The sequence below is a fragment of the Pseudophryne corroboree genome, chromosome 5, assembly GCF_028390025.1.
Source record: "Pseudophryne corroboree isolate aPseCor3 chromosome 5, aPseCor3.hap2, whole genome shotgun sequence".
Lineage (NCBI taxonomy): Eukaryota > Metazoa > Chordata > Amphibia > Anura > Myobatrachidae > Pseudophryne > Pseudophryne corroboree.
In genome coordinates, this window is record NC_086448.1 from 13,804,097 (window position 1) to 13,819,175 (window position 15,079).

The 15,079-nt window shown below is 51.9% G+C and overlaps 1 protein-coding gene across 1 annotated transcript in view; it reads right to left on the reverse strand.

Annotated features, from left to right (window-relative positions):
- SCRIB (scribble planar cell polarity protein) overlaps positions 1–15,079 on the reverse strand; it is a 341,504-nt gene that overhangs the window by 249,085 nt on the left and 77,340 nt on the right. The window contains exons 2-3 of the mRNA XM_063924738.1: positions 7,224–7,341; positions 3,106–3,184 (exon numbers count right to left, since the gene is read on the reverse strand). Of these exons, the coding sequence (XP_063780808.1) occupies positions 3,106–3,184; positions 7,224–7,341 (197 nt within the window). The remainder of the gene's footprint in view (positions 1–3,105; positions 3,185–7,223; positions 7,342–15,079) is intronic.

Below are 15,079 nucleotides of genomic sequence, written 5' to 3' on the forward strand. Positions count from 1 at the left end.
AGGTAACCGACCATTTCTGAATACAAGCACCCATGCGTATGTAATGCAAATATCATCAAAGCATATAATTAAAATATCACTTAGCTTCCTGTATACGATCCTTTGTGACAGGGCCCCGTGCAGAACAGGGGTTGACTTCCACTTTATTCTATCCACGGCGGGAAAAGAATAACACTCGTACTCCTCGAGAAGATTTAAGACCATCTCATCACGGCTGACCTAGAGCTTTATCAACAGAGCGACCAGCACATGAAAAGGAATAACTTTACTTCAGCATTCATTAGAAACGTAATATGAATATACATATTTAAATACACATATACACACATATTCTATATATATATACATCATATGTATATGTATTTTGTCAGGAACAGCAGGGTCCCTAGTGACGTTAATGTGTTCTGAATGTGTATGAACAAGTACTGAATGCCATTGTTGTGGATCTAACCAGGAAACATTATGGTCGACATAAAACATAGTATTCGTCGACAACAGGGAGTAGTAACCGGGCAAAATAACATTCTTGCACCTCGAGGGGTCTGAGGGAAATATATACATAATGTTAATATCACTCCCCCACAAATACTACCACGTCTGTGCTCAAGCTACAGCTCAATGTATCCGTACCATATATATATTATATACACACACACACACACACACACACAGGTATCGGTTCTTTACATTATCATGTTAATTCACACCCAGTTAATAGTTGGTGCTGACAGGGTCACCCACATACAACTGCGTCTTCCCATACAGTGTTTACTTTGGAAAAGCTTACAACTACCAACATGCTGACACTTCATCTACTGAATCAAGTACCATCAGGAGTCGGCAACGCCGACAGAGGGATTCCCATAGCTGTTTGTGGCAGAGCACTCACACATGTCGACACGTGTACTAAATCGTTACAATGGGTAGATTCCAGCATCTGACAGGGAGAACAAAGAAACTTTTTAACAACTCATGAACCACACGCTCATTTATACATATACAGTGCTTCTTATAGGAGCCCATAGTGCACTAAGCAACTGTGCCCCCCTCCGTTTTCCACTGTTCGTTTTTCCACAGTGTTTTGGCGGGCCAGCGTCTCTGTGAGGAGAAAATGGCGCTGTATAGAGTTGTGAGGGCTAAACCACGCCCCCTTCTCGGCGCGCTTCAGCCCCGCTAATTTTTAACAGTTTTTTACTGGCGGGGGTCCGTATACAGTGCATATGCACTGTATACTTCTTTGCCAGGATGTATATATGAGGTATAATTGCTGCCCAGGGCGCCCCCCCTGCGCCCTGCATCCGTGTAGTGCCGCTTGTGTGTGGGAGCAGTGGCGCGCAGCCCGACCGCTGCGCGGTACCTCAGAGACTCTGAAGTCTTCTGCCGTCACGGAAGTCTTCTGTTCTTCTAATACTCACCCGGCTTCTTTCTTCTGGCTTCTGTGAGGGGGGGTGACGGCGCGGCTCCGGGAACGAGCAGCTATACGAACCAAGTGATCAGACCCTCTGGAGCTAACGGTCCAGTAGCCTAAGAAGCAGAGCCCTTGAACTCAGAAGAAGTGGGTCTGCTTCTCTCCCCTCATGCCCACGATGCAGGGAGCCTGTAGCCAGCAGGTCTGCCTGAAAATAATAAACCTAACAAAGTCTTTTCAGAGAAACTCAGAAGAGCTCCCTAGTGTGTGTCCAGTCTCGCTGGGCACAGAATCTAACTGGAGTTTGGAGGAGGGGCATAGAGGGAGGAGCCAGTTCACACCCATTCAAAGTCTTATAGTGTGCCCATGTCTCCTGCGGATCCCGTCTATACCCCATAGTCCTTTTGGAGTCCCCAGCATCCTCTAGGACGTATGAGAAAAAAGGGATAAGGTTTATACAATGGTATAAGTGTAGGGTATGAACCCTCCCGAGAGCTCGGCCGGTGCGGCTGTGATTGTAGGACATAAATCATTTCATGCCTCACCCAGAGCCTTCCCAGTGCCCAGACGCCGGGACTGGAGAGAACGTAATGGTGCAGCAATCGTACATAGCTGGCTCTGAGCATAATCACCACCGAACCCGTCACCTTCTACACGCCATAGTGCGGCTCAGTAATACAGACGCCGGGACTGGAGAGAACGTAATGGTGCAGCAATCGTACATAGCTGGCTCTGAGCATAATCACACACAGAACCCGTCACCTTCTACACGCCATAGTGCGGCTCAGTAATAGACGCCGGGACTGGAGAGAACGTAATGGTGCAGCAATCGTACATAGCTGGCTCTGAGCATAATCACCACCGAACCCGTCACCTTCTACACGCCATAGTACGGCTCAGTAATACAGACGCTGGGACTGGAGAGAAAGTAATGGTGCAGCAATCGTACATAGCTGGCTCTGAGCATAATCACCACCGAACCCGTCACCTTCTACACGCCATAGTGCGGCTCAGTAATACAGATGCCGGGACTGGAGAGAAAGTAATGGTGCAGCAATCGTACATAGCTGGCTCTGAGCATAATCACCACCGAACCCGTCACCTTCTACACGCCATAGTGCGGCTCAGTAATACAGACGCCGGGACTGGATAGAAAGTAATGGTGCAGCAATCGTACATAGCTGGCTCTGAGCATAATCACACACAGAACCCGTCACCTTCTACACGCCATAGTGCGGCTCAGTAATAGACGCCGGGACTGGAGAGAACGTAATGGTGCAGCAATCGTACATAGCTGGCTCTGAGCATAATCACCACCGAACCCGTCACCTTCTACACGCCATAGTGCGGCTCAGTAATAGACGCCGGGACTGGAGAGAAAGTAATGGTGCAGCAATCGTACATAGCTGGCTCTGAGCATAATCACCACCGAACCCGTCACCTTCTACACGCCATAGTGCGGCTCAGTAATACAGGCGCCGGGACTGGTCTGTGTGGGCTGTGCCCGGCTGCAGTGCGAGCGTGGTTACAGACCACAGATTACCGCTAGCAGGAATGATCTCTATCATCTGGAAATGTTATCGCTATATCAGCTGCAAGTTCTGTAACCAGAGACATGAATGCGGGCACACAGCACATACCTATGTGGCCATGTATTTACACACAGATAGAAACATGACATACAGAACGCCAAGTACCTGGACAGAGGGTTCCCGCTGAAATCTGCAATCTCTAATGATTTACAGAACTTGATGCTTTCTGGAATTTCAGGAATGTCTGGAATAGAGAAACAGAAAGTGAGGAAACAAGAGATGTAGACATCAGACCAAGAGAAGACGAACAATATGATAAAAGGGCGAGATGAGGCAGAAGAATAGACCTGAGAGAGGGTGAGGGGAAGAGAGCAGAGATCAGAGAGAGAGAGGGCGAGGGCGAGAGAGCAGAGATCAGAGAGAGAGAGGGCGAGAGAGCAGAGATCAGAGAGAGAGGGCGAGAGAGCAGAGATCAGAGAGAGAGAGAGAGGGCGAGAGAGCAGAGATCAGAGAGAGAGGGCGAGGGGGAGAGAGCAGAGATCAGAGAGAGAGGGCGAGGGGGAGAGAGCAGAGATCAGAGAGAGAGGGCGAGGGGGAGAGAGCAGAGATCAGAGAGAGAGGGCGAGGGGAAGAGAGCAGAGATCAGAGAGAGAGGGCGAGGGGGAGAGAGCAGAGATCAGAGAGAGAGGGCGAGGGGAGCAGAGATCAGAGAGAGGGCGAGGGGAAGAGAGCAGAGATCAGAGAGAGAGAGGGCGAGGGCGAGAGGGCGAGGGCGAGAGAGCAGAGATCAGAGAGAGAGAGAGAGAGGGCGAGAGAGCAGAGATCAGAGAGAGAGGGCGAGAGAGCAGAGATCAGAGAGAGAGAGAGAGGGCGAGAGAGCAGAGATAGAGGGCGAGGGGGAGAGAGCAGAGATCAGAGAGAGAGGGCGAGGGGGAGAGAGCAGAGATCAGAGAGAGAGGGCGAGGGGGAGAGAGCAGAGATCAGAGAGAGAGGGCGAGGGGAAGAGAGCAGAGATCAGAGAGAGAGGGCGAGGGGGAGAGAGCAGAGATCAGAGAGAGAGGGCGAGGGGAAGAGAGCAGAGATCAGAGAGAGAGGGCGAGGGGAAGAGAGCAGAGATCAGAGAGAGGGCGAGGGGAAGAGAGCAGAGATCAGAGAGAGAGGGCGAGGGGAAGAGAGCAGAGATCAGAGAGAGAGGGCGAGGGGGATAGAGCAGAGATCAGAGAGAGAGGGCGAGGGGAAGAGAGCAGAGATCAGAGAGAGAGGGCGAGGGGAAGAGAGCAGAGATCAGAGAGAGAGGGCGAGGGGAACAGAGCAGAGATCAGAGAGAGAGGGCGAGGGGAAGAGAGCAGAGATGAGAGAGAGAGGGCGAGGGGAAGAGAGCAGAGATCAGAGAGAGAGAGGGCGAGGGGAAGAGAGCAGAGATCAGAGAGAGAGGGCGAGGCGGAGTGAGCAGAGATCAGAGAGAGAGGGCGAGGGGGAGTGAGCAGAGATCAGAGAGAGAGATAGAGGGCGAGAGATCAGAGATCAGAGAGAGAGGGCGAGGGGGATAGAGCAGAGATCAGAGAGAGAGGGCGAGGGGAAGAGAGCAGAGATCAGAGAGAGAGGGCGAGGGGGAGTGAGCAGAGATCAGAGAGAGAGATAGAGGGCGAGAGATCAGAGATCAGAGAGAGGGCGAGGGGAAGAGAGCAGAGAGAGAGGGCGAGGGGAAGAGAGCAGAGATCAGAGAGAGAGGGCGAGGGGGAGAGAGCAGAGATCAGAGAGAGAGGGCGAGGGGGAGAGAGCAGAGATCAGAGAGAGAGGGCGAGGGGAACAGAGCAGAGATCAGAGAGAGAGGGCGAGGGGAAGAGAGCAGAGATCAGAGAGAGAGGGCGAGGGGGAGAGAGCAGAGAGAGAGGGCGAGGGGGATAGAGCAGAGATCAGAGAGAGAGGGCGAGGGGAAGAGAGCAGAGATCAGAGAGAGAGGGCGAGGGGAAGAGAGCAGAGATCAGAGAGAGAGGGCGAGGGGCAGAGATCAGAGAGAGAGGGCGAGGGGGAGAGAGCAGAGATCAGAGAGAGAGGGCGAGGGGGAGAGAGCAGAGATCAGAGAGAGGGCGAGGGGGAGAGAGCAGAGATCAGAGAGAGAGGGCGAGGGGGAGAGAGCAGAGATCAGAGAGAGAGAGGGCGAGGGGAAAGAGCAGAGATCTGAATGAGGACGAGGGGGAAAGAGCAGAGAGAGAGAGGGCGAGGGGGAGAGAGCAGAGATCAGAGAGAGAGGGCGAGGGGGAGAGAGCAGAGAGAGAGGGCGAGGGGGAGAGAGCAGAGATCAGAGAGAGAGGGCGAGGGGGAGAGAGCAGAGAGCAGAGAGAGAGGGCGAGGGGAAGAGAGCAGAGAGAGAGGGCGAGGGGAAGAGAGCAGAGATCAGAGAGAGAGGGCGAGGGGGAGAGAGCAGAGATCAGAGAGAGAGGGCGAGGGGAAAGAGCAGAGATCTGAATGAGGACGAGGGGGAAAGAGCAGAGATCAGAGAGAGGGCGAGGGGAAAAGAGCAGAGATCTGAATGAGGACGAGGGGAAAAGAGCAGAGATCTGAGAGAGGACGAGGGGGAGAGAGCAGAGATCTGAGAGAGGACGAGGGGGAGAGAGCAGAAATCTGAGAGAGGACGAGGGGGAGAGAGCAGAGATCTGAGAGAGGACGAGGGGGAGAGAGCAGAGATCTGAGAGAGGACGAGGGGGAGAGAGCAGAGATCTAAGAGAGGACGAGGGGGAGAGAGCGGAGATCTGAGAGAGGACGAGGGGGAGAGAGCAGAGATCTGAGAGCGGACGAGGGGGAGAGAGCAGAGATCTGAGAGAGGACGAGGGGGAGAAAGCAGAGACCTGAGTGAGGGGAAGACAGCAGAGATTAGAGAGGATGAGGGGAAGAGAGCGGAGATCTGAATGAGGACGAGGGGGAAAGAGCAGAGATCTGAAAGAAGACGAGGGGGAGAGAGCAGAGATATGAGAGAGGACGAGGGGGAGAGAGCAGAGATATGAGAGAGGACGAGGGGGAGAGAGCAGAGATCTGGGAAAGGACGAGGGGGAGAGAGCAGAGATCTGGGAAAGGACGAGGGGGAGAGAGCAGAGATCTGAGAGAGGACGAGGGGGAGAGAGCAGAGATCTGAGAGAGGACGAGGGGGAGAGAGCAGAGATCTAAGAGAAGACGAGGGGGATAGAGCAGAGATCTGAGTGAGGGGAAGAGAGCAGAGATTAGAGAGGATGAGGGGAAGAGAGCGGAGATCTGAGAGGGAATGAGGGGGAGAGAGCAGAGATCTCAGAGAGGATAAGGGGGAGAGAGCAGAGATCTGAGAGAGGATGAGGGGGAGAGAGCAGAGATCTGAGTGAGCATGAGAGGGAGAGAGCAGAGATCTGAGTGAGGATGAGAGGGAGAGAGCAGAGATCTGAGTGAGGATGAGAGGGAGAGAGCAGAGATCTGAGAGAGGATGAGAGGGAGAGAGCAGAGATCTGAGTGAGGATGAGAGGGAGAGAGCAGAGATCTGAGTGAGGATGAGAGGGAGAGAGCAGAGATCTGAGTGAGGGGAAGAGAGCAGAGATTAGAGAGGACGAGGGGGAAAAGTGCAGAGATCTGAGAGAAAATGAGGGGGAGAGAGCAGAGATCTGAGTGAGGATGAGGGGGAGAGAGCAGAGATCTGAGTGAGGATGAGGGGGAGAGAGCAGAGATCTGGATGAGGGGGAGAGAGCAGAGATCTGAGTGAGGATGAGGGGGAGAGAGCAGAGATCTGAGTGAGGATGAGGGGGAGAGAGCAGAGATCTGAGTGAGGATGAGGGAGAGAGCAGAGATCTGAGTGAGGATGAGGGGGAATGAGCAAATGGGTATGGGAGATAAACTGAAAAAAAAACAATAACTGTTACCATAGAGGTGAAAACAACAGAATATATGTAAGATAGTGAGTAAATGTATAAATTGTAACCTAGTTGTGTCGCTTCCAGTTGTGTTGTGTGCGCGCGAATAACACACACACTTTGAGCGAGAAAGACGACGGACGTGGCCGGCTTGCAGAGAGGGCTATTTGCCGTGACTTCAGCAACGTGTATGAGGACACATCTGTATGCATCACATTCACCATATCTCCTTCTCACATGCCCTCGTCCCATCCTGCCCGCGAGTGCCCGGATGAGTGAGTACGAGCTGCGATGTACAGGGGCGCTGATGGCTATTGCGCATTGCTTGGAAAGTTCTGCGCGATGTGTCGGCGCCACATACATTAAACAGGATAATAATAATAAGAGTAATAATACCAGTCCGCCACTCACCGTTGCGGGAGATGTCGAGCTCCACCAGCTGCATGAAATTGGCCACCTCTGGGGGAAGCCGCTGGATCTCATTATCGCCCAGGCCCAATTTCCTCAGATTCAGCAGCCGGAAGAAAGGCTGGACGCGGGATGAAGAGACGACACAGAGACAGGGACATGAGGAGAGAAAAGTAAGAATACATTAATTTCCTGACCCACCCTACAGATCATATACAGTGAGCGGCGACCGGTGAGACAGGCGGACATAGCGGACAATGGGGCTTATTCACACCTGATCGCTAGGCTGCGTTTTCGTACAGCGGGCAATCAGGTCTAAACTGCGCAATGCACTGGTACAGAGCGGATCGCTGCTCAGCGATGGGTTTGTGCGAAGGATCCTTTCGCACGGGCGTTCGCAAGGAGATTGACAGGAAGAGGGCAATTGTAAAGCGCAACGGAATTTGCTGCGCTATATAAGAAACGGTTAATAATAAATAAATAAGAGGGCGTTTGTGGGTGGCAAGTGACCGTTTTCTGGGAGTGGTTGGGAAAACGCAGGTGTCATGCGTTTGCAGGGCGAGTGTCTGACGTCAATTACGGTCCCGGACAGGCTGCAAATAAGTCCTGGGCTGCTCAGAGACTGCACAAGATCTGTTTGTACATCTCGGCTGCACATGCGATCGCATCACTTGTAAAGCGAAAATACACTCCCCTATGGGCGACGACTATGCGAACGCAGGACAGCAGAAAACCACTAGCGAGCGATCAGGTCTGAATCACGTCGCCATACACTATACAGGGCGCAGCACCATGGAGGAGACTAATAACATACTGGGCATAGTAACGGAATCACCACGAGTGTATATATCACGCGACAGCGACTAGTATTTTCAGCAGACTATTATTCTGCAACAGGTGATGCCAACAGAGTCTTTCTGGGTTTATGCAAACACCCCCTCCTCCCCCTCACCTCATACTGCCCCTCGTATACACTCATGGGGGGGGGGGGGGGGGGGGGTTAGGTTCATCTCAACTAGTGACAGTCAGAGAAGAGACTGGACGGCCCCTTCCCCCTTACTCTGCAAGACGCAGGGCTCCCAGGCTTTGTTGCTGTGAGGAAGAGGCCCCTGCGTGTGAGCAGAGAGGAGGGGGCAGCGGATCCTCCAGGCTCATCCCATGGTTGCTGGTCAGAGCTTCCCAATGAACTTATTACCCGGGGAGCTCAGGGAACCACAGGGGGGGGTAACACTCACGGGTGCGACGCTGGGGGGGGCAGTATAAGAGGAATGGGAGGGGCAGGACATGTTTCTGGGGACAGGGAAGAAGGACAGAGCTGGGGGGGGGGGGGGTTAAAGGGAGAAGTTTCTACAGTCTCCCATTGTACTGTCATCTGATGCGCGGCCGAGCGCCAGCTATTGTTCTCCCCTGTGTCAGGCATGTTTCGTAAACACACATCACAGGGACATCCGCAAAAATAAACAGCACAAATACAGAGAACGCTATACAGAAACACCCCCCCGCCCTCACCCCAAAACAAATGCATGCCAACTATATATAAAAGATCAACACACAGGTATCAGGAGGAAATGAAAGACTGCATCAGTATATTGTATATTATGTGTCATTCATTTTTAATTAAAAAGAGAAACAGAAGAAGGGGAAGAAGGGGGGGGGGGGTTATTTTTAGCAAAAAGGGGGAACACCAAACAAGAAAAGAAACACACACAGTGGTGTCGATTCAATTCACCCACAGTTGAATAGCGCCGGGAATTAGCTCCCGGCGCTATTCAATTCAGCTCAAGGTAAGTCAGCAAATGCCCGTTCTCCCGGACTTAACAGGTTGATTTGTCGAGAGAACGGGCATTCTCCAACTTAACTCCCCACCGCGATGCTGATTCCCGACAGAATCAGCCTTGCGCCGGCCGCACTTTTGTCGGATTTCCTTTCTCATATCACGGGGGTGAGAGTAGAATTCCCGACAATTGAGTGTCACTTGGCGCTATATTGAATAGCGCCGGGAGCTAATTCCCAGCGCTATTCAACTGTCGGTGAATTGAATCGACCCCCAGTGAGAGAAGTGGGGTAACCCGGAAACCGGGGCTCTGACCCAATCTTACATATTCTCTATGAGGGTCAGGCTGGTTCCATCTACTGGGTACTATCAGAACGTATAACCTGGTCCCCAGCTTTCTACAGCAGCACATTAAGTCAGGATTACTAAAGATTTCCCCATAACTGCAGCATTCCCGGTTCCCTACACATAAGAGCTAACACTCTAATCCATCTCCCGAGCCCAAATCCTGAATCCACTCCCACCAGACACACGGCAAACCCTGATCCAAACTAACCCAGCAAAGAGGTGCTACAGCAGCTAGACGCCACCCAGATGCAGGTGTCCCCCACTCAAGGGGAGCATCTGATGGAGAAATAGGAGCATTCGGAGAGTAACAGAGACTACCTACAACACGCAAGGCCACAAGACGGTGCGTAAAACCAGCAGGATGGCCACGTAATGCCATCACCCTGCCACGTGTAAGCGCTGGCACTTACTATAATAATCTGTCCTGGCACCAGCCCAGCATAACGCTATACGTTCACAAAGAAAAAATGGTTCTCGGGTCCTTTACAGAACGTCAGAAGACCATGAGTCCATGTATTCTTTACACATGCACCAATATTAGCGACCGCTCTGTAACACGAAGACAAAAGCTGAGCAAGTATTAGAGCAACGTAACGGAAAGGCCACAGACCACTAGCATGTGACAGAATGCCGCACTCCCTCCAGGCCGGAGCTCGGAGACAGAGGACAAAAAGACAAAGCGAGGGAGAGATTAAACAATTGCAGAAAAGAGCGGCAGGGGATCCCCCAGCCCCCCGCAGGCAGCCATGCGAGCGCAGGACAATAGGCAGATCATAGCACACAGGGAACAGCTGTGTCAGGTCAGCAGACTGTAAAGCTGGGCAGGGCCCCCGCCGGGGATTAGCACACACGGAGTAATGTCGCTGGCACCTGCCGCAACACTCTCAGGCTGAATGCCACCGCACCCACATTCTGTAACGCGGCCAGTCCCACCAGAGACCACTTCTAGAGACACTCTGTAAAGAGACATCACCAGGGTGTGACAGAAGGGAGGGGGGGGGGGGGGGGGGGTGACGCTGCGCCCGGCTGTGCAAGGGTCTTGTAGGCACACACTGGTCCTCTAACCCGCAGTCCCGGATCAGTACAACTGGGAGGAAACGATTGTGTATGCAGCACATAGATCTTCTCACTTCAGAGACTACTACGTTATTCACATCGGCCCCTGCCCCAGTGAGCTTACACTCTACATTCCTATGGCAAATTCCATCAGATACCAATAAGCCACCCAGTGTGCCTTGGGTGGAGAGCCAGACAGACACAGCGAGAACATGCAAACTCCACACAGATAAGTGTCCTGGTCATAAACCATCCTGTGATCCCTGCGCTGTGAGGCAACAATGCAGACCACTGTGCCACCGCAGCATTTTCATTTGTCACACTAATTAAAGTAAAATTACACAACGATAAAAAGTATAAAACACATTCCCTCACAGGCCGTGCTATCAGGTTTAGGGCACAGCCCCCGGAGAGAGGAGTAATTACACATCAATGTGCGGACATTCAGGAGATCTGCAGAGTCCGTGCTGCCGGGGAGCGATTCTCCCCCGTTCCTCATTACATGAACACGCCGGACATCTGCGCACGGGGGAGCGACAAAGCTTACAGTCTAACAGGTATCTCTTCCAGAATATACTACTTTACTGGCATTGTGTGTGCCTACTGATACATTGGTTTATCATTCTGGCTGCTTTCGGTGTCCTTCAAGCATGTATTCGTATCATCGTGGAGCAGATTCATCGTCGCTGCATTGCGTTCAGTGTTATCCGCACAGTGACTGCGACGCCTGACAGGAGCACGGATTACAGACAAACGCAGAGCGTCAGGGAAGTTTCACCTGGCACACAACATGCTAACCAGCGCCTCTGCCAGTCTGCAGTGATCTGTGCGCCTACTCCTGTGTATACCAGGGGGGTTTAATAGAGTACAAGTGAACAAGCCTATGGATAGGTGAAACGGGCCGTTTGGTTAGTGGGACTTTGTGGGACTGCGCAGCCCACTCCCACATAAGGAATATACCGGTTCAGTAAGCGCCCATTTTTGGGCTACAAGATCTATAATAAGATTTTACTTACCGATAAATCTATTTCTCGTAGTCCGTAGTGGATGCTGGGGACTCCGTCAGGACCATGGGGATTAGCGGCTCCGCAGGAGACAGGGCACAAAAATAAAGCTTTAGGATCAGGTGGTGTGCACTGGCTCCTCCCCCTATGACCCTCCTCCAAGCCTCAGTTAGGATACTGTGCCCGGACGAGCGTACACAATAAGGAAGGATTTTGAATCCCGGGTAAGACTCATACCAGCCACACCAATCACACCGTACAACTTGTGATCTGAACCCAGTTAACAGCATGATAACAGCGGAGCCTCTGAAAAGATGGCTCACAACAATAATAACCCGATTTTTTTGTAACAATAACTATGTACAAGTATTGCAGACAATCCGCACTTGGGATGGGCGCCCAGCATCCACTACGGACTACGAGAAATAGATTTATCGGTAAGTAAAATCTTATTTTCTCTGACGTCCTAGTGGATGCTGGGGACTCCGTCAGGACCATGGGGATTATACCAAAGCTCCCAAACGGGCGGGAGAGTGCGGATGACTCTGCAGCACCGAATGAGAGAACTCCAGGTCCTCTTTAGCCAGGGTATCAAATTTGTAGAATTTTACAAACGTGTTCTCCCCCGACCACGTAGCTGCTCGGCAGAGTTGTAATGCCGAGACCCCTCGGGCAGCCGCCCAGGATGAGCCCACCTTCCTTGTGGAATGGGCCTTGACAGATTTAGGCTGTGGCAGGCCTGCCACAGAATGTGCAAGTTGAATTGTGCTACAAATCCAACGAGCAATGGTCTGCTTAGAAGCAGGAGCACCCAGCTTGTTGGGTGCATACAGTATAAACAGCGAGTCAGATTTTCTGACTCCAGCCGTCCTTGAAATATATATTTTCAATGCCCTGACAACGTCCAGCAACTTGGAATCCTCCAAATCGCTAGTAGCCGCAGGCACCACAATAGGCTGGTTCAGGTGAAACGCTGACACCACCTTAGGCAGAAACTGAGGACGCTTCCGCAGTTCTGCCCTGTCCGAATGGAAAATCAGATATGGGCTTTTATACGATAAAGCCGCCAATTCTGACACTCTCCTGGCTGAAGCCAGGGCCAGTAGCATGGTTACTTTCCATGTAAGATATTTCAAATCCACCGATTTGAGTGGCTCAAACCCATGGGATTTGAGAAAATCCAAAACTACATTAAGGTCCCACGGAGCCACTGGGGGCACAACCGGGGCTGTATATGTAGTACTCCTTTTACAAAAGTCTGGACTTCAGGAACTGAAGCCAATTCTTTCTGGAAGAAAATCGACAGGGCCGAAATTTGAACCTTAATGGACCCCAATTTGAGGCCCATAGACAATCCTGTTTTCAGGAAATGTAGGAATCGACCCAATTGAAATTCCTCCGTGGGGGCCTTCCTGGCCTCACACCACGCAACATATTTTCTCCAAATGCGGTGATAATGTTGTGCAGTCACCTCCTTCCTGGCTTTTACCAGTGTAGGAATGACCTCTTCCGGAATGCCTTTTTCCCTTAGAATTCGGCGTTCAACCGCCATGCCGTCAAACGCAGCCGCGGTAAGTCTTGGAATAGACACGGTCCCTGCTGAAGCAGGTCCCGTCTTAGAGGTAGAGGCCACGGATCTTCCGTGAGCATCTCCTGAAGTTCCGGGTACCAAGTTCTTTTTGGCCAATCCGGAGCCACGAGTATCGTTCTTACTCCCCTTTGCCGTATAATTCTCAGTACTTTTGGTATGAGAGGCAGAGGAGGGAACACATACACTGACTGGAACACCCACGGTGTTACCAGAGCGTCCACAGCTATTGCCTGAGGGTCTCTTGACCTGGCGCAATACCTGTCCAGTTTTTTGTTGAGGCGAGACGCCATCATATCCACCTTTGGCTTTTCCCAACGGTTCACAATCATGTGGAAGACTTCTGGATAAAGTCCCCACTCTCCCGGGTGTAGATCGTGTCTGCTGAGGAAGTCTGCTTCCCAGTTGTCCACTCCCGGAATGAACACTGCTGACAGTGCTATCACATGATCTTCCGCCCAGCGAAGAATCCTTGCAGCTTCTGCCATTGCTCTCCTGCTTCTTGTGCCGCCCTGTCTGTTTACGTGGGCGACTGCCGTGATGTTGTCCGACTGGATCAACACCGGCTGACCCTGAAGCAGGGGTTTTGCCAGGCTTAGAGCATTGTAAATCGCTCTTAGCTCCAGTATATTTATGTGAAGAGACATCTCCAGGCTTGACCATACTCCCTGGAAGTTTCTTCCCTGTGTGACCGCTCCCCAGCCTCTCAGACTGGCATCCGTGGTCACAAGGACCCAGTCCTGTATGCCGAATCTGCGGCCCTCTAACAGATGAGCACTCTGCAACCACCACAGAAGAGACACCCTTGTCCGTGGCGATAAGGTTATCCGCTGATGCATCTGCAGATGCGATCCGGACCATTTGTCCAGCAGATCCCACTGAAAAGTTCTTGCGTGAAATCTGCCGAATGGAATCGCTTCGTAAGAAGCCACCATTTTTCCCAGGACCCTTGTGCAATGATGCACTGACACTTTACCTGGTTTTAGGAGGTTCCTGACTAGCTCGGATAACTCCCTGGCTTTCTTCTCCGGGAGAAACACCTTTTTCTGGACTGTGTCCAGAATCATCCCTAGGAACAGCAGACGTGTCGTCGGAAACAGCTGCGGTTTTGGAATATTTAGAATCCACCCGTGCTGTCGTAGAACTACTTGAGATAGTGCTACTCCGACCTCCAACTGTTCTCTGGACCTTGCCCTTATCAGGAGATCGTCCATTTTCTTTGAAGAAGAATCATCATTTCGGCCATTACCTTGGTAAGGACCCGGGGTGCCGTGGACAATCCAACCGGCAGCGTCTGAAACTGATAGTGACCGTTCTGTACCACGAACCTGAGGTACCCTTGGTGAGAAGGGCAAATTGGGACATGGAGGTAAGCATCTGTCCCGGGACACCATATAGTCCCCTTTTTCCTGGTTCGCTATCACTGCTCTGAGTGACTCCATCTTGATTTGAACCTTTTTATGTAAGTGTTCAAATATTTCAGATTTAGAATAGGTCTCACCGAGCCGTCTGGCTTCAGTACCACAATATAGTGTGGAATAATATTCCTTTCCTTGTTGTAGGAGGGGTACTTTGATTATCACCTGCTGGGAATACAGCTTGTGAATTGTTTCCACTACTGCCTCCCTGTCGGAGGGAGACGTTGGTAAAGCAGACTTCAGGAACCTGCGAGGGGGAGACGTCTCGAACTTCCAATCTGTACCCCTGGGATACTACTTGTAGGATCCAGGGGTCCACTTGCGAGTGAGCCCACTGCGTGCTGAAACTCTTGAGACGACCCCCCACCGCACCTGAGTCCGCTTGTACGGCCCCAGCGTCATGCTGAGGACTTGGCAGAAGCGGTGGAGGGCTTCTGTTACTGGGAATGGGCTGCCTGCTGCAGCCTTCTTCCCTTTCCTCTATCCCATGGCAGATATGACTGGCCTTTTGACCGCTTGCCCTTATGGGGACGAAAGGACTGAGGCTGAAAAGACGTTGTCTTTTTCTCCTTTATACGGCAATACTTCCATGTGCCGTTTGGAATCTGCATCACCTGACCACTGTCGTGTCCATAAACAACTTCTGGCAGATATGGACATCGCACTTACTC